Here is a 19,683-nt window from a genome sequence, read left to right as displayed (position 1 = left end):
GGGAGTCAGTGGGGCAGAGGGAGCCCCTGGCTTGGGGCTTTGGTCTTTAGAATAAAATATGAACTCTCCCCAGGCTCTCCTCCTGGGACCCTTCCTGATCCTCTGGCCTGGTGCCTGACCCCCCTACTTGGGGCAAGGAGAGTTCCCGGCTTGGAAACTCCAGCTCTGTTGCTGAAGGACAAGAGACCCTGTTCCCAGAAGTGGTGAGTTCTCTTTCCTCTTTTCATTCTTTTTAATCCTTTAGATTTCTTGGGATTCTGAGGTTCAGTGGAGAAATAATCCTTTTTCTTCTTATTCAAGAATGTCTTAAAGGATGAAATTGGACAGCGATTAACTGTCATTTAAAGAACATAAAAGGGGACAAGGACAGACAGACTTATCTAAAGACTCTAGCTATTACTGTCATCATTATTAATATTATAACCAATGTGTATTTAGCCTGTACTATCTTCTGGGTCCTGTGCTGTGCGATTTCAGACCGATCATTTGTAGACTGGCAGGGTTTTCTTAAACTGCTTGGGATTGGCAAGGGACTGTCTGTTGTAATCTTTTTTTTTTTTTTTCTGATTTATAAGTTTTTAAAATTCAACAGTTTCAAATTTAAAATGTAAATGACTGCCTGGGGAAAAATATTTCCAACATGTGTAGTGGAAAAAAATTGCTTACTTATATGAATCATTTTGGAAACTATTAAGAAACAAACCCTCCAACAAAAAATGAACAAAATACATAGGCAGATCATTGACAAAACCCAAATAATAAATGAGTTATCAAAGAAATTCAAATGAAAATGAAAGACCATTACATTTTTAGAAAAGAGATGCCATTTTGTTACTCACTAAAGCAACAACAAGAAGAAATTTTTAATTTATAATATCTACTGAGGGCGAGGTTGTGGGAGGAAATAAGTAATTTATCATACTTTGAAAATTGATATGAGCTTTCTGACGGGCAGTTTGGTAATGCAAATTAAAAGTCCTATTTTGAAGATGAGAAACTCAAGGCCTAAGAGTTTAAATGACTTGCTTAACCATGTAAAGTCATACAGGTAGTTAGGGGCCACTCCACCATTAGGACTAAGCCTCCTGATTCCAGCCCATCAATCAAATGAACATCGCTTGTAGCAATGTTCAGAACAGCCATGCATTAGAAAACAATGGAGATATCCTACAATTGAAATTATTTTAAAAATTCTCAATGTTTGTGATTGAATACTGGAGCCATTAAAAATATTTAGTGGTATTGGAAAATGTGTATCCTGTAGTGCTTGGTGAAAATATCAGATATCAAGATGATACAGCATACCCTATTTTTTTTAAAAGGTTATATACATGCATGGAAAAAAGATTTGAATAATTGAGCTGGGGTTATAGCTCAGTGGTAAAGTGCTTGCCTAGCATGTATGAGGCACTGGGTTCAATTCTCAGCACCACATAAAAAGTAAGAGTGTAAGTAAATAAATAAATAAACAAAGGTATTGTGCCCATCTGCAACTAAAAATTAAAAAAGAAAGATTCGAAGAATATTATAAATGATTCAAAATTGAAAGGGGGATTTCTAGACTTTCTTACAATAAATAGGAGAGAAAAAGCCCCAAATCGTGGCATGTATGTTAAACTTTAGGAAGTGAAATCATGTTTTATATTTATTAGGGGAAATATCTTCATAAAGGAATTCCATGATAATTATTCTGTAAAGTGAGGAATCATTTGATCATTTTGTAACTCATGACAGATCTATGCATGCAAACATTCATTCATTCATGCATCTATTTACCCATGTTTTGCATTCTGCTTCCAGAAAAGTTCTGGCAATTTCACTTGCATAGTACCTCAACGTGTGCATAATTGCCTTGCTTGTTCTAATTGTAAAAGGTCAACAATATCTTCTTTCACAGTTGTTGTCAGTACTAAAGACAGTATTCTTAGAGTATCTAAGATGCAATAAATGGGAGCTATTGTTAATATAGAACCATATTGCAATTAAAAATATATTTGATGCCTGTAATCCCAGCGGCTTGGGAGGCTGAGACAGGAGAATCGCGAGTTCAAAACCAGCCTCAGCAAAGGTGAAGCACTAAACAACTCAGTGAGACCCTGTCTGTAAATAAAATATAAAATAGGACTGGAGATATGGCTCAGTGGTCGAGTACCCCTGAGTTCAATCCCTGGTACCAAAAAAGAAAAAATGGACATGTATGTCCATGTTAATTCAGTCATACACTAATATAATAGTGAGTACTATAATGTTCATACATGTTACATGAGAACATGATGGGGGAAGGGCCATTCTGGCCAATCAGATCAGAAGAATCAATCCTAGAAATCCATATGGTGACCAAATGGTTCTTACATCCATTAAAAAATACCCACTGGCAGTGCTTCTTAATCTTACCCTCTACACTGTGGGCTAGAGGTCCCCACTGAGCTACTGTAGCTACCTACAGCATCTGTGTACTCGACTCCATGGGGACCTCCAGCTCTGCTTCTGTTCTTTCTCCTTCCCTTCTTCTTTTTTCTTTCTTTCTTTTTTCTTTTTAAAATACACGACAGCAGTGGAAAGCATTACAATTCTTATTACACATATAGGGCACAATTTTTCATATCTCTGTATGTAAAGTATGTTCACGCCAATTCATGTCTTTATACATGTACTTTGTGGTTTTTTTGCATTACAATTCTTAATACACATATATACCACAATTTTTGTATCTCTGTTTGTATATAAAGTATGTTGACACCTAATTCAAGTCTTCATGTATGTACTTTGTATAATGATGTCCATCACATTCTACCATCCTCCTTCCCTTCTTGATCAGGCATCTCCTCCTCCTCTTAATAACTTTGTTTTCTGACAATCAAAATACTATATATTTGAGGCAGAAAATTTGGAAAATATAAAGGAAAATACACAACAAAAACCATAGGATGACCTTAATCCTCTCCCTACACTCAGGAGTAGCCACTGTTTAATATCTACATTCTTGCCTATTTTCTTCCAAATCATCATACTATATATAGTTTTTAAAAACTTATTGTAGTGACAATTCCTCAGGGCTATTAAAGATTTTTCTCCCATGTGATTATGAAATGCTTTGTAGTATTCCATTGTAAGAATGTACCATAAATAGTTAACTGTTCCCATTTTAGTAGGTTGTTTTTAGTTGTTGTTTTTTTTTTTTTTTAATGAATAACTGTGTGATGCTCATCCTCATCATTAAACCCCTATGCAAATCCTTATTTATTTCCTTGGGATCATTTTCTGGAAGTGAAATTTATGAATTAAAACTTGGCATATTCTTGAATCATTTTATAATTATTGCTAAATTGTCCTTGTGAAAGAGAGTTTGCCCATGTGTGTGACGACGCTGGGTATTATTGCTGTTTATCATATTTGAGTATTCAAAGGAAGACAAGTGATGCTTAATCATGGTTTTCCCTTGCTTTGCTCTTGTGACTGGAGAGTGAGTACTCTACTTCTGACGTCATCCTTTCTTAGGTTCGTCTGTTCATAGGGCTGCTTTCCATTCATTGGCAGCTTGGTGATGTGCTTCAGGGAGACTCCTCTCCTGAAGTCACCTCAATTGCCTTTTTACACAGAGCAACAACCTGATAGAACCTCACTTGCTTTTTAAATTTCCAGCGTCCAGTGCAAATCACTTCACTATAACCCTCTCTACAAGGTAGGTACAATTATTAACTTCATTTTCTGTGGGGGTGTGGCTCAGTGGTCGAGTANGTTGAAAAGGCGTGAAAAGAGAGAGAGAGAGAGAATATGAATGAATGAATATGAATTGTCGTAATGTAATCTTAACCTCACTTTGGCCTCCTGTCATGTGGGATTACAGGGTATGTTGTATGCATCATGATTAAAAAACAAAACCAACTCTAAACCAGTGTGTGTTTTGCCATGAGAAAAACAGAATTGGATGTTTGAAGCAATAATGTGTTCAGAGCTTGAAGTTCACCTTTGGCTTCTCCCTTTGACACCCCTTCCAAGTCTCATTTGTGTCCAATCTATGACCTTGTGGGAACAGGCTTGCTGACCTCTACAAAAACCTCCTCTTTGGAAAGGATCTGAAACTGTGAGAATTTGAGAGTTCTGTCTTCTAAGACTGTACATAAACTTTATCCTCACTGTAGCATGAGAAATTCTGTTTCCTGTTGAAGGAGTCTCAGACAGTAGCAAGTAGGTGGGGGCAGAGTTTCACAGTAGGAACACTGTGGGGTGTCCCTTGGGCAGTGCACACAGTGATCTCTACCTTCCAGGAATAGTTCAGTAATAATAACATCTCCATATTGTCCTGTGTGCAGCTGTGGTCTGTGCTTTGCGCTTTCCTGCCTTTGAATCCTCTCAATCTCCTGTGAAGAAGGCCTCCTCTTATAGGTTAGGAACCTGAAAGGTGCAGATGTTATACAGCTTTCCTGGGGATAGTAAATGGGTAGAGTTAAGACTTTAACCCAAGTCTTTTCAACTCCAGATCCCGAGTTTGTAGGATTAGTACCTTTATGATGAACGGGAAAGAGCTTGAAGATTAGTTTGTTGCATGTCAACTTAAAAGACCGTTAGGGAGGAGCTCCAAGCTATATGGTGGGTGAAGATTAGTTTGAAACAGGCATTTCTCAAGCCTGGCCTGGAAACTAAATGCAAGAGGCCAGTAGTCTGACCAGTACTTACTTGCTTAGTTCTGGGTATACGTTCTCATTCTCCCAGACTCTTCCTTTTGCCTTCTAAATCACACTCAGTGTTCACTTGTCTCATCCCCATCATTATCCTCATTCATAGTTTTTATAGATTTAAGGCTCCCAGAGCACTTAGCTCCTTCTACCTTCACAATAATGCTGCAAGGAGGCATGGTTATTGTACCCATTATAAAGATGAAGAAACAGCATTTCAAAGAAGTTCAGTCACCCTGTTACAAGGGAGTAAGTAGTGGAGCTGGACTTGGAAGCAGGTCTGTATAGTTCTTGAACGCGGGCCATGGGGTCTGGGTCTCAGCCCCACCTCCTAGGTGATACGGTCCCTCCTGTCAAGCTCACCAGAGTTCTTCTCTTGTCTGTCTTAGTTCGGAAGGAGATGGCAAGTTCCCCTGGCTCCTGGTTCTCTAGCTGCCTCATCACTCTGGTCATCCTGCAGATGCCTGGGCACCTGTCAGGTAGGAGTTTAGGAATTTCTTTCCCTGCCAGGGACAAGACGTCTGACCTTGGAGTCTCCAGAATGAGGAGGCGTGGCTTGAGATCTTATTTCTTTGGGGGTTCCCTTTTTCTCCCAATCCTTCCCAGTGCTTTTCCTAGGCTATATCCTTCCCCCAGTATATCCCCGTCCTTATCCCTTCCCAAGTTCTTTCTGCCACATTTCTTTCCATCCCTTCCGAAGTCGTTCCTCCTGCATCCTCCCCTCCCAGATCCTTATTATCTTTCCCGCCCCCCCTTCCCGGCGCCTCCCAGGAGATGTCAGCAAGTTCCACCTCGCCCCTCTAGGGGGCACAGCCGAGCTGCTCTGCCCTCTGTCTCTCTGGCCGGTGTCGATGCCCATGCAGATAAGGTGGCTGCGGCCCTCCCAATCGCAACGCTCCCAGACTGTTCACGTGTTCCGGGATGGAAAGGACAGGGATGAAGATCTGATTCCGGAATATAAGGGCAGGACGACGCTGGTGAGAGACATCCAAGAGGGAAAAGTCACTCTACAGATCCGCAATGTGACCCTTGAGGATCGAGGTCCATACCAATGTCAGATCCAGGTCGGAAACCTGAGTCGAGAGGGGACCGTGACTCTTCAGGTTGCAGGTTAGGATGGGGTTGAGGTGCCTGGGGTCATTTGTGGCAGTTAGATAGGCTTTGTCAATACCTGCTTTGTCCCTCCTTATCTAGAATTTTCTTTGATCTGCAAGCACAGTTTTTACTGCTTGGATGGTTCAGCCTTACCATTTGGTCCCACTGATTTTGGTGGAAGCAGTGACTCTTTCTGATGAGGAAGGGACAGGGACTTTGAAAAACACTGTGCAATGCAGATCCTGGTTCTTTGCCCTTATTATTAAGGAACTCGTAACTACAATTGTAAGGAAAAGTCCTCAAGGGCCAGAATCCTGGATGTGACGTGGATATACTGAATGGGTCCTCTTCTGGGCTTCCAGAATACTTAAAGAGCCAGGAAGGTAGAGGCAGTGTTTCTCAAACTATCTTCAATATTTAAAAAATCAGCCTACCCAAAACTCAACCCAACCCAAGTCCTTTGCATTTGCTTGAGTGATACCACACTGATTTTGGTCATAGCTTAGTCACACTCTGAAAAGAGCAAGTAAATCAATTCCTTTAAAATATACAAGGGCTGAGGAAGTGGCTCAGAGTTAGAGTACTCACCAAGTCGGTGTGAGTGAGGCCCTGGGTTTGATCCCCAGCCCTGAAAACCAAAAACACAATAGGTGGTACAAAGACTCTTCTGGTTTTCTTTTTTTTTTTTCTCTTTTTTTTTTTGTGGTGCTGGGGATTGAACCCGTTGCCTTGTGCATGCACTCTACCTACTGAGCTATATCCTCAGCCCCCAAAGACTCTTTCTAAACACAGGTCCTTTGGGGTGCAAAATAAATTTTTAAAAGGGACTGAGGTGCTAACTGGGTGTGGTGGTACATCCCTGTAATCCCAGCAACTGGAGAGGCTGAGGCAAGAGGATCGCAAGTTTGAGGCTAGCACTGTCAACTTAGTGAGATCCTATCTCAAAATAAAAAATTAAAAGGGCTGGGGTTGTAGGTCAGGGGTAGAGTGTCTTTGGGTTCAATCCCTAGTATTACAATCAATCAATCAATAAATAAAAATTTTTTAAAATCCTGGAAAGTGGGGAACAAGGTATCAGAAGACCAGGTATCATGGGCACTTACAGCTTTGGGTGGATTTCAATTTTATTTGGGTAAAGCTAGACACTGTCTTATCCCATTGGGAGGAGAATGGAGGAGTGAGGAGAAAGTAGGCATTAAAGTGTCAATAACAGTTCATCAGAAGTAGACGAGGGCTCTGGCTAGAACCATGCCCTTGCTGAGGCCCTGTCAATCTATTTCTGGGCTGGTTCAGCCAGGTAGTCTCTGCTCTCCAGTTCTAGGTTCTGATCCTTACATCCACATGAAGGGCTACAATGCTGGTTGGATCCAGCTTGTGTGCAGGTCGGTGGGATGGTTCCCACAGCCTTGGGCCCAATGGAGGGACCCGGAAGGCAGGAGGCTTCTATCCCTGTCTGAGGATCACACCCTGGACGCAACCGGACTCTTCCGAACAGCAGTGTCCAGCAGAATCAGGGACAACACTCTGGGGAACGTGTCCTGCACCATCCGCAACATGGTCCTTGGCCGAGAGAAGACCACAGCCATGCTTATAGAAGGTAAAGGCCACATGATAGGTCTGAAGGAATCTCCTACCCTACTGGAAACCTTATAAAGACCTTTTAAATGCTTTAATTTCTAAGAATACAGCTCGTATATTGTAGAAAACTTGAAAGTATAGAAGATTTTAAAGAAACCAAAAAATGGCCTATGATGTCACAACTTGTAGAGAAATACTGCTAACATCTTGGTGTATTTCTTACAAGACTAATAGTTGCATGTACTGCTGAATGGTGTCTGTGTGTGTCTCTGTGTGTGCTTGTGTGTATGTATTCTTGTACTGGGATTTCCCTTCACTTCCCATCATGAGTATATTTTGTCCATGTCCTTAAGTAACTCTTCTTATGATTTTAGGGGCTGCATAGTATTCCATTGTACAGCTATGGAAGACTAAGATCAATCAAAACCTAGTTCTGAATGTTTTCCAATTTCTCCTCACATTACCACTAATGATGTGATGAACGTTTTTGCATGTGTTTGAGAGGTGACTCTGATTATTTTCTTAGAATGTGTTTCTGGAAGTAGAATTAATAAGTTAAAGGGTATAGACCTTTTTAAAAGACCCTTGAAATAAGGAGTCATATGGCAGAGAACAGTGGTTTTAAAGCCATGAAAGTTAGACGGTGGCTGGAGTCTTGGGGTGGAGAGGGGTCATGGACATTTGCTAATTGTGTCCCTTTTTTATCCTTCTGTTCCCCTCCCCTCTTTTCTTTCTACTGCCACTGTCCCTCTCTGGATGCTAAGTGCTTAACCTGACTGATCTTTACGTCTCTCCAAGCCCTTGGGGATGGGGACCCTTATCACCCCCATTTTACAGATGAGGGGAACCAGGCTGGATCTCTAGCCTAGGGTCACACCATGGTTGAGCAAGGAGACACACCCAGTTTGGGCTTGCCACCACTTGTTATAGCCCTCTTCTCTCCTTTTCTTTTTTTCTCTTTCTTCTTCCTTTCCTCCTTCCTCTCCTGCTTAGGTTTTAGGCCTGCTGCTATAGCACCTAGAGTTTATTTTGCTGCTCCTTCTTGTGCTGGGTGCAAAGAGGCTGCTTTCTGCTGTTCCAGACCAGAGCAAAGAGGTCTGAAGGGAGAGGTAGTGGGAGCAGACCGGCTCATGAGAAGGCGCTGGGTGATTACTCAGCAGAGCCCTTGCAGGTCCCAGGATTATTTTTAAATTTATTTTTCAGTTTTAGGTGGACACAATATCTTTATTTTTATTTTTATATGGTGCCGAGAATCGAACCCAGTGCCTCACGCACACCAGGTGAGCGCGCTACCACTTGAGCCACATCCCCAGCCCGCAGAATTATTTTTCTATTGAGTTTGGGGCAGGATGAGATGGTGGTTGAGAAGCTGAGTTGAACCCATGGACTTCAGGCAGGGCCATCAACACCCTTCCTGAGACATTAAATCCCACTTACCTTTAATGTCCTCCAGGGTTTGAGTTACCAAGAGAACAAAGAGCCTCACCCATCTTGGTCAGATGATGACCAAGAGGTGATGGTCATCCCTAGAGGTTATGAAGGCGGCTGGGATGCACCTGACTGTTTGCATCTGAGGCAGGTAGCAGCTCTCAGATGTCTTCCTGGGAGTGCTCATTAGTGGTCTCTGTTTCAGCCCCATCCCCGGGAATGCTCTCCTCCTCAGCAGTGGCTCTGGCTGTGGTCCTGCCTGTCCTGGGGCTCCTCATCACAGTAGGCATTTGCCTCATCTGGAAGCAAAGAAGATCAAGAGGTAAGTAGGTGGAAGGGAGCCCAGGTTGGGAAAAGACCAGGAGGAAGTGGATATAGGCAGGATGCTTATCTATAGGTTGGAGACCCTGCAAGTTGTTTGGGAGAATACTGATGGAACCACACCCCAGGGACTCACATTGTAAAGGGAATAAAATAAACTGCAGAAAGGCCCTTGGCAGAGCTATGAATTCTTATCCTTTGAGGTATTAGACAATAATCAGTCACCTCAGCCTTTTAATAAATGAATAAATTAGAAGCCTTCTAATTAGGAAATCCAATCATACTCTTTGGATAAAACTCTCATTAAAATGATCACATTCACAGGATCTCATGATTGCAATGGACTTGGAGAGTTGTATAATCCAACACCTCTCCCTCTAATCTTTTCAAATGGGCACACACCCTTGGTCCATATTGGGACAATTAGCTTGTTAGTAAAAACCCTCCCTAAAGACCAGCTGAGGGCTGGGGTACAGCTCAGTTGGTAGATCACTTGCCTAGTATGCACAAGGCCCTGGGTTCAATTCCCAACACCATACACACACACACACACACAAAAAAAAAAAAAAAAGGAAAGAAAAAAAGACCAGCTGACCCCTTTTTCTCTCTCCCTTCTAGAGAAGCTTCTCTATGAACAGGTGATGGAGGTAGGTAAGTGTCCTGGGCTGTGTGGGGGAAATATTTCTGTTTTGCTGAATTTTGTATACCCAGCATCCACTAATATAAGTCGTATACCTGAAAATTCCATCTTCCACTGTCCTTGGTGGGGTGGTGATGGAATCTAAATCCATTGCTTCTGGTTTTTAGAAGCTTTTATTTTAATAGCTTGCCTTCTGGTGTGTTTGGTGATTTTTGCCTGTGAGCTCATTATTCACAGGTTAAACATGGAGTAGCTTTTATTCAGTCAATACATAATTGATAATGGTCTACTAAAGACCCTGGATCATACTAGATTTGGGAAATCCAATGGTGAGCAAAAGAAGACAAAGATTCTGCCCTTCTGGAACTTTCAAACTAGCCAGGAAGATTATATGAATTAAATATTTACACAAATAAATGTGTACAAATGCTACAAAAAAGGTTCTATGAAAGCCGAGCAGGAGGAATCAAGCAGCTTGAGGCCTGAGATTGTAATGTTTGACTTGAAGGATGGTCAGAGAGAGTAGTATTTAAGTGAAGAGCTGATAAGGCACAGAGCAAAGGGGAGAGATGATAGGGCTGGATCATGGGAGGCCTTGTGGGTCATATTAAGGATTCTAGTCTCTTTCCTAAGAGCAGTGGTAAAGCAATGAATGGGGACCTTCTGATCAGAGTTGTGTTTTGGAAATCTCTCTCTGAGAAGATAATCAGAAAGAGTAATATAGGATGTAGGGGGCAATTGAATTGCCGTTTCTGTTGCCCAGATAAGAGATGATGAAGGACTAGATCAGGGAGTGGAGAAGATGGACGGAAGTGCACAGGTTCAAGAGCAGGTAAACCAGTAGGAATTGTCAAAGTAATAGCAAAGAATCTCATTTTCTTTTCCTTTCCTTCCTCTAGAAAATCTTCTTGCAGACCATGCAAAAGAAAAAGGTAATTATATATTTAAAGTAAAATATAAGGAACAAGTAACATATTCTTTCTCTTTATACATAATTACCAACAGTCAATTAATATTATTGGAATTTAGTTTCCAGCATCAAGGGGCTATGGATCTGATGGCAGTGAGGGGAGGCCATCAGATCAAAATGAATAGGTCTGGATCATCATAAGCTGTCTTTATCAGCCTTTCCACCAATCACTGAAAAAGAAATCTGCATATCATCTAAAACATATTGATATGTTTATATGGGATGTATGAGGATCTTAAGAGTCCTTACGATCATGGCATGAAAAGAGGGTACAAGGGAAGCATCACAAGCTCTGTGACACCTAGTCTGCCACTTACTTACAGGTCTTGGAAAAGTCACTTTGCTGCTCTGAGTTTTGGTTTCCTCATCTGTAAAATGGAAATAATAAGTTCTCTTATCTGATTGTTTTCAGTATTAAAAAAGACAATTTTGCTGGGTGCAGTGGTGCACACCTGTAAAGCCAGTGGTTTGGGAGTCGAAGGCAGGAGGATCACAAGTTCAAAGCCAGCATCAGCAACGTAGTGAGAACTTAAGCAACTTAGTGAGACCCTGTCTCAAAACAAAATATATAAAGGACTGGGGGTGTGGCTCAGAAGAAATACTTCCTGGTACAAAAAAAAAAAACAAAAAAAACAAAAAACAACAACAACAACAATCTATCATAGTGCCTGGAACTCCTTTCCCTTCTTGCCATTTCATTTTCATTAATTGAATGTGTGCTGTGAACCACTGAGGGTAAAAGTTAGACTCTCTATTGAAGCTTCTCTGGGAAGACAAGTCACTGGCCCAGATGGCTCCAAATTCAATGATGTTGGTAGCTCTTCTCTTCCCCCACTTATATCTCCTCCAAGTTGATAAGAATGTGGGTGCACACAGCAGACACTCTGGCCATTCTGCCTAGGCCAATTGTTGAGGGCCTCTGATGAAGGAATCAGACAGACTTGGGTTTGAATCCTGCCTCTTTGGCCACTTACTGACTGGATGACCTTGAGCCAATTTCATGTCCCTCTGAGCTTCAGACCATGCCTCTGTAAAACAGGAATACTACTTCTATGCCACTCATATTCTTGAGAGGATTCATAACATGCCTCAGTATGAGAAAATGACACAGTCGACGGAAGCTGTTAGTAGTGGAAGTTGCAACAAGAACCCATAAGCCCCTTAGTGTTCCACCGTGTGCATGTACTAATATGTAACCAAAAAATCCCATCATTATGTACAACTATAATACACCAATGAAAATGTGGAGAAAAAAGAATCAATAAGCTCCTAAAGAGCTGTGACATACTTAGCCTCCTTGCTCTAAAACCAAATGTCTAACCATGCTCAGCCCTTAGCCCAAGGCCTGGTGGTGGACTCAGGTGTTTGATGCTAATTCTCTGGGAGGGCCAATGAAAGGTAGGGGAACAAGTGGACCAGATGACCCTGCCAGAGAAACCACAAAGACTCTCCCATAGCATGTGAAGCATGATCCCAAACTCCTGCAGCCTCCAAATTTGTGAAAATTTTAACTTCAGGGAGTTGCTGTAGAGAATCAAAAAGCCACATCAACAAGTTGATGCCAGGCTTTTAACTAGTTTTACACTAGCTAAAACACAATGCAAATGAAAAATAATTTGTGACAAATATGATATCATACATTTATCATATCATCAACAGCAGACTCTAAAAGGGTAGCAGGCTATATTACCACAATTACAAACGTATGGAAACACTCAGACAGCAGAAATGAAACCAGACATTCAAAAGAGAAAAGAGGAACCAAAATCTGGGTTAGGATGGGGCAGAGAAGGTGGTACCAGCACCACTGGATTCCTGAGTCTGATTTATGGGACATGGTATTGGTATTGGTTTAGGGACTAATGGAAAATTATCCCTTTCCATTTTTGGGGGTGGAGGCAGTACATCATGGTGGGAGAGATGGTGAGCCTTCTAGGGCCCTAGGGATAAAGGGGCAAGAACCAATCACTCACTCCTTCCTCTCTCTCTCTCACTCTCTCTCTCTCTTGTTTTTTAGGAAGACTCCATAAAGGCCTGAGTAAGTTCTACTCCTCCATAGCACAACTTCCTTATGCTGACATCCCTGCTTTTGGATGAGCATTTCAGTTTCACTTCCTGGGATAGAAGGGAGGGGGCAAGATAATTCAAGCCATGAGACTGGGAATTCCTTGGCTCTCGGAGTCTTCTTTTCTCAAGTATTCCCAGCTTCTCTTTCTTGCATAAGTGTTATCTAGTCTCTAAATGGGAAATGTTTTACCAGGAGGAGAAATGGCTCCCATGGGTGAAACCATGTGGAAGTATCTTTTATCACCCTGTCATGGCCTTTCCTTATGTGGTGTCCAAGGCAGACGGATCCCCATTGACTGAATATGCTGGAGCAGGGTGCCTCCACCATTTCATCTATAAGAATATCTTTTTATTATTTAAAAAATATCTGAAGACATGTGACATGTCAATTTTGTTTTACAAGGAGAAAATAAAATCTAACAGAGATTCAGTGATAGTTTTTTAAAAAATATTTATTTTTTTTTTAGTTGTAGTTAGTATACTGACACAATACCTTTATTTATTTATTTATTTATTTTTGGTGTAGATGGACACAACACAATGCCTTTATTTTTTTTATGTGGTGCTGAGGATCAAACCCGGGTCCCGCCCGTGCTAGGCAAGCGCTCTACCGCTGAGCCACAATCCCAGCCGCTTATTTATTTTTTTATGTGGTGTTGAGGATCCAACCCAGGGCCTCACAGGTGCTAGGTGAGCACTCTACTGCTGAGCCACAACCCCAGCCCTCAGTGATAGTTTTAAATGAACTTATGTTTTATTCTTTTCCCACCATAATCTATACACATTTATTTTGTCATTACCTGTGGATATGAGAGGCATTAGTTATTTGTCTGCTGGTAAGGTTTGGCTCACATAAAAATTTGTTAACCTTCTGCTGTATCTTTGGGGACCCAAGGCCCATAGCTGGAAGATATTGCCATTATAGACATTCTTAATGGGGAAGTTCTAGAGTATGCCTATTGAGGATCTGCTCTAGGACTGTGGGTAGGATGGGACAGTAACATTGTGGATATGTAGTAGCCCTTGATCTGATTTGTTCAACTATTTTTACTCTTTAGAGAAACTCCGGATGGAACTGAGTAAGTTTCTCATATTCTTATAACCTCCATATCAACTTATCTCCTGTTGTCCTGAGGTTCTCAGTGATAGCTCACCTGCTTTGTTTCTTCTTCCATAGAGTTGAAAAGAGCTGCAGCCAACTCAGGTGAGTGAGATGCACTTTCCCTATGTTTGATCCCCACCCTAAGAGAGTTCTTGATTTCTTTATTGGTTTAACAATTCCCTTGTGCTAGCTCTCTGTTACTACGACAAAATACTTGAGATGGACAACTTGTAAGGAGGAAAGGTTTGTTTTGGCTCACAGTTTTGGAGGTTTTAGTCAATAATTGGTTGGCCCGTTGACTGGGCTTTTGGAGAAGCAGTACATCATGGTGAGAGTGTGTGGCAGAAGATATTGCTCACTTCATGGTAGCAAAGAGAGAAACTGAAAATGGGCCAGAATCCCAATATCCTCTTCAAGGGCATATCCCCAAGGACCTAACTTCCTTCCACTATGCCCCATCTCCTAAACCTTCCATCACCTCCTAACAGGGCCACAGGTTGAGACCAAGCCTTCAATACACAGATCTTTGGGAGATATTCATGACCCAACTGTGGCACTTCTTTTATGTCTTTCAGGCTGGAGAAGAGCCCGGCTACATTTTGGTAAGTTATACTAATCAGATTGATTCACATTCAGAACCCATCCTCCTGAAGGCTCTGGAGGTTGGGGCAGGAGGATCATTTTCTTCTGTAGCCTTAGATTTGGCTCCATTCCTTTCTAATACAGACTGCAATTTAAAATTTTTTTAATCAAATCCATTTATTTGATTATCAAAAATTTTTTAAACTTTGATTTTTAGGAGTCACATTTAGATTTAGAAAGTTTACCCTCTTTTAGAACACTGATAAATATTAGGTTTGATTTTTTTGCACATTTTTTATGATTTTTGAGATTTTTCCTTAAGTTTATCAGTTATTTGTATTTCTTCTTTGTGAGTTGTCTGCTCCCGTTCCCTTTAATTATTTTTCATTTGCATTTTAATTTCCTTATAACATTTTGGATACACAAGCATTTATTTTTATGAAGTCAATTTTATTGATATTTTCCTGTGTGGTCTCTTCAGTGCTTTCAGATTTGGAAAGTCCTTCCTATACTACAATCAGATAAATAGTTACTGTTTTTCCTCTTTATATACACCTGTCACATTCACATTCTTTTTCTGTGGACCAATTTTCTTGGGTGATAGTGACAAGATTCTCAAAGAAGAAGCGTATGGGTTGGCAAGATACCCCAATAATATGGACTATGAAAAAGTTCATAATTTTATTCTAAAAGATTTACATCTTTTAATGTTTCCTGTTCCTCTCACAGCACTGGAGATTGAACTCAGGGGTTCAGTCTACCACTGAGTTATATCCCCAATCCTTTAAATTTTTGTTTTTAAATTTTGAGACAGAATCTTACTAAGTTGCTAGGCTGACCTTGAACTTGTGATCCTCCTGCCCCAACCTCCAGTGTAGCTGGGATTATAGGTGTGCTAATGGCTCTAAGTTTCTCTTTCAGTTTATTCCTTATAATTTGCAATTCTACTGCTGTTTGAGTAGATTGGTTCTTTTCACTGCTTTGAGCTCATTTCCAGGAACTTTAATTCCCTCCCGTTTATACTCTCTGAAATGATCACTTGAAAGAATACTGGGTCACGTTGGTCGGAATTCTGGAACTCACAAAGCCTCCTGTCTCACATTCACAGTCTAATTACTCCCACCATCTCAACAGAATATAGATTTTGTGTATTTAACTCCCCAAGAAGAATGTGTTTCCTCTATTTGGGGCAAAAGTGAGACTCACTGCGAGCTTCATAACCAACAATTCAAGCAAGAATTATTTTTCTCTATACTACTAATAATTTTAGGCAACAATTCCACTCTCTGTAGGAATGTGGCATAATCTCATGCATTAGTTCAGCAATCTATGTGACAGCTCTATGATGTAGGCTCTGTTAGTAGTTCCATTTTACAGATAATGAAGCTAAGCTTAGAGAAGATCAAGAAACCCAAGGTCATGTGACTAGCATATGGCAGAGCTGGGACTGAGACATGTGGCTGTAGAGTCTAACATCAAAGTCTATGTTTAAATCATTCATTAGATTTCTTTGGAACATCAAAGACAAAGATGTTATTTCCTAAGGATTAAAGAAGCCTCACAGACAGGTGAAGCACTTTCCCCTCTTTGTACCCTGCCAGGTGACCAACTTCTTGAAAGATAGTATTCTATGGTTCTGGTTTTTATGTGGCAGGGACAAGGAGGCTTGAAAAGAAATGGGTCAATGATGGTGATTGCAGACCTAGAGATTATGGCTTTTTCCAAAGACACCCCCCAAAATCCCTTAAGACCTAGTCTTCCCAATCCTCATTTCTCTGTGACTTTCTGCAGTGGCAGTGACCCTGGACCCAGACACAGCACATCCCAAACTCATCCTATCTGAGGATCGGAGATGTGTGAAGCTTGGTGACAGAAAGCAGCCTGTGCCTGACAACCCCCAGAGATTTGATTTCGTCGTCAGTGTTCTGGGCTTTGAGTACTTCACGGCTGGCTGTCACTATTGGGAAGTGTATGTGGGAGACAAGACCAAATGGATCCTTGGGGTGTGTAGCGAGTCGGTGAGCAGGAAGGGGAAGGTCACTGCCTCGCCCGCCAATGGACACTGGCTTTTGCGACAGAGTCGTGGTAATGAGTACCAAGCTCTCACCTCCCCGCAGACCTCCTTCCGCCTGAAAGAGCCGCCGAGGTGTGTGGGGATTTTCCTGGACTATGAAGCGGGAATCATCTCCTTCTACAACGTGACTGACAAATCCCACATCTTTACTTTCACTCATAGTTTCTCTGGCCCCCTTCGCCCTTTCTTTGAACCTTGTCTTCATGATGGAGGGAAGAACATAGCGCCTCTAATCATCTGTTCAGAACTCCAGAAATCAGAGGACTCACTTGTCCCCAAGCCAGAAGGAAAGGGCCATGCTAATGGAGATGTGTCCCTGAAGGTGAACCCTTCCTTACTACCTCCTCAGGCCCCAGAGCTTCCCCCAGGGATGTCCTGGCCCTCTGACCTGGGCCCGGCCCTTCAGGGGCTCAAGGCTCCTTCTTTTTAGAACTGTGCCTTGTGTCCCGCTCCCATGACATCCAGCCCGGGGACTCTGGATATCAGTCTCTTGGTCCACACCTCATCCTGCGACATCTCTTCCCTTTAACTGAAATCCAGATCCTTGTGTGATTTCAATTTGTACCACTTCTTTTTTAGGGCTCAATTCTGAACCCTGCCTTTCTTTTAGGGTTCCCATAACCCTGAAAAGCAAATGCTCAGTTTAGGTGATGTTGAACATGTGTCCTCAAGATTCAGGGAAAGGGTCTTCTACTCAAGGGGATATTTTTGAGTACTTGCTTCTGATTCATCCTGCATTTGGACTTTCAGTGATGCAATTAGATCCTCAGACCCTGACTTCTTACTTATTCTATCAAGGATTGTTTGCCCCTTACCCCACCCCCCACAACACACCTCTGGCCCCATCCTTCTCTTTCTCACTCTCAGTTTAGACCTCTAGCCCGCAAAGTCAGGTTTTTAAAAATAATAAAATCATACACCCTTCCTTCTTTCTTCAGGAGCTGGGGTAGGGCAGAGGGGTCACATATGCCATCTTTTTTTATTTTCTTGATAATGTTTATAACATAGTTTGGAGACATTCAGAGCAAATGTACATTTTTCAAAAGCCAATTTACATATTGAGGATAATCAGGTACAGGAATTTTAAATACAGCAGCCATAATTCTGAGGATCCTCAGAAGCACAGTTAGGAAGCACAGCGATAACAGAGCAACTCAGCTGTGTGTGGCCTTGAACAGACAGAGACAGAGGAATAGGTCTGTTGTGGCAGATGAGTCAGAAGAGCCAGTCTGTTGCGTTGGCCATTTTGAATACTTTCCTGAGATTCAGAGAGGTCCCATGAGAAAAAAGTAACAGTTTTTTTTTCCCCCACAAGACCATTATAATGGAAGACTTGACTATTTGTGCAGCAAACAGCCTCTTAGGTCAGAGAGTATTGATTTCAAAGAAGTTGTTGGTGGATTCTTATTCGAAAGATAAGAAGGTGGAAGGATAAAATAATGAATCGGATTTTGGGGAGTGATATGGCTTATTTGTTGAGACACTGGCTATCGTTTTGCAGATGGATATACAGTGTGACCCAGAAGAAACTAGATCTTTTTGTCTGTTTAATGGTCTTTCTATTAGCTCTTATAACAGTGTTCTCCCAGAAAACAGAATCAATAGAATGTGTGTGTGTGTACATATATATCGAGTGGGGGAAGAGGATTGATAAGACTTGGCTCATATGATTATAGAGCTGGCAGCCTCAAGACCAAGAAAGAACCAATGTTTTCAGTTCAAGTTGAAGGTGGGGAAAAACTAATATACCATACAAAGACTGTCAGGTAGGGTGATTTCTGTCTTGGTTGGGGGAGGATCAGACTTTCTGTTCTTTTCAGTTATTTAAATGATTGGGTGAGTCCCACCTACTTTAGGGAGAGCAATCTGCTTTACTCAGTTTGCTGATTTAAATGTTGATATTATCCAAAAACATCCTCACAGAAATACCCAGAATAATGATTGATCAAATATTTGGGTACTTTGTGACCCAGGCAAGCTGATACATAAAATTAACCATCACAGTGACTGAGTAGAATATTTTTGATTTTGTACAGTTATTGAATAAAACTTTTGGTATCCATTGTTTGTTATGCTGTTTTCCTTATAAACAAGAAGTTTATAAGGGGAAAGGCTTTGGGCTGCTAAGAGAAAAACATATTATGGGATTGGGATTTTAAAACACTTTTGAGTCCACTGAAGCAAGTTTTAACCACAGTTCATAAAAAAAGATAGTTCTATTCTTGAGTCTGCCTTCTAATGTTTTGTTTTTATCAATTTATAAATTAATTGTGTACAACAGGTGTTTGATTTCTCTCATGCATATTCAGTTCTAAAAACACTTTCCTGAATATTCCAATCTTAAAACGAACTCACATTGTTTACACTGGCAACACCCATTGTGAGATATATATGAATGATTGAACCAAGTGACAGTGGTACTCTACCACTGTGCTACATTTCAAGCCCTTTGCATTTAAAAAATTTTGGGACAGGATTTCACTAAATTGCCACCGCTGGCCTGCAATGCGATCCTCCTCTCTCAGCCTTCCCAGTCGTTGGGATTACATGTGTGCACAATCACCACTAGCACATGAAGAGAATTTACCAGCAGAAAAGAAAATTGATACTACCCTACACGGTGGCACACCCTTGTAATCCCAGCTACCCAGGCTGAGGCAGGAGGATCGCAAATTAGAGGTCAGTTTGGGCAATTTGGCAAGACCCTTGTCTCAAAAAAAAAAAAAAAAAAAAAAAAAGCGCAGGAAATTTGACTCAATGGTAGAGTGCCTCCTGAGTTCAATCCCTCGGTATGGGGTGGAGTGGAGTCGGGTAAAGACGAAAACTGACATTTGTGGAAGCAGAAGCTCTATCTATCTCATCAGTCAATTAATCTAACTATGAACTCATTTAATCCTCACAATCGGCCAGGAATTTCTACAGAGGAGGAAAATGGGGCTCCAAATGCCTAGGTGGCAGTGCTGGGTTTACAAACCTGTTCTCTATCTCTGAAGGCAGAGCTCCCCCCACCCCACCCCCCGCACCTTTGCCCTGAAAATATCATGCAGATATTGAAAAGCCTGTAGTTAGCCTGCATATTCACTTAGTTTTTATCATCTTTATAAAATGAAACCCAAAAAACCCGAAATCCTAAAGCTGGAAACTTTAGTG

At 41.4% G+C, this 19,683-nt stretch overlaps 1 protein-coding gene across 2 annotated transcripts; it reads left to right on the top strand.

Moving 5' to 3' along the window:
- On the top strand, nt 1-18,084 carry LOC107141634 (erythroblast membrane associated protein (Scianna blood group)). 2 transcript variants are annotated; one of them, XM_048815607.1, is made up of 12 exons: nt 1-203; nt 5,066-5,155; nt 5,448-5,786; nt 7,087-7,368; nt 8,983-9,099; nt 9,717-9,749; nt 10,638-10,670; nt 12,726-12,746; nt 13,834-13,854; nt 13,953-13,979; nt 14,453-14,479; nt 16,251-18,084. In XM_048815607.1, the coding sequence occupies exons 2-12, from the start codon at nt 5,077-5,079 to the stop codon at nt 16,961-16,963; spliced, it is 1,692 nt and encodes a 563-aa protein (XP_048671564.1). In that variant the 5' UTR covers nt 1-203; nt 5,066-5,076; the 3' UTR covers nt 16,964-18,084. The 2 variants fall into 2 exon arrangements, with proteins under 2 accessions (XP_048671564.1, XP_048671562.1); XM_048815605.1 differs by lacking the exon at nt 1-203 and having other exon boundaries at nt 3,820-5,155.
- Nucleotides 18,085-19,683: the final 1,599 nt, after the last annotated feature.

This window comes from Marmota marmota, unplaced genomic scaffold, assembly GCF_001458135.2.
Source record: "Marmota marmota marmota unplaced genomic scaffold, marMar, whole genome shotgun sequence".
NCBI lineage: Eukaryota > Metazoa > Chordata > Mammalia > Rodentia > Sciuridae > Marmota > Marmota marmota.
Note: the sequence above shows the minus strand (reverse complement) of the source record. Positions and strands in the feature narration are given on the sequence as shown.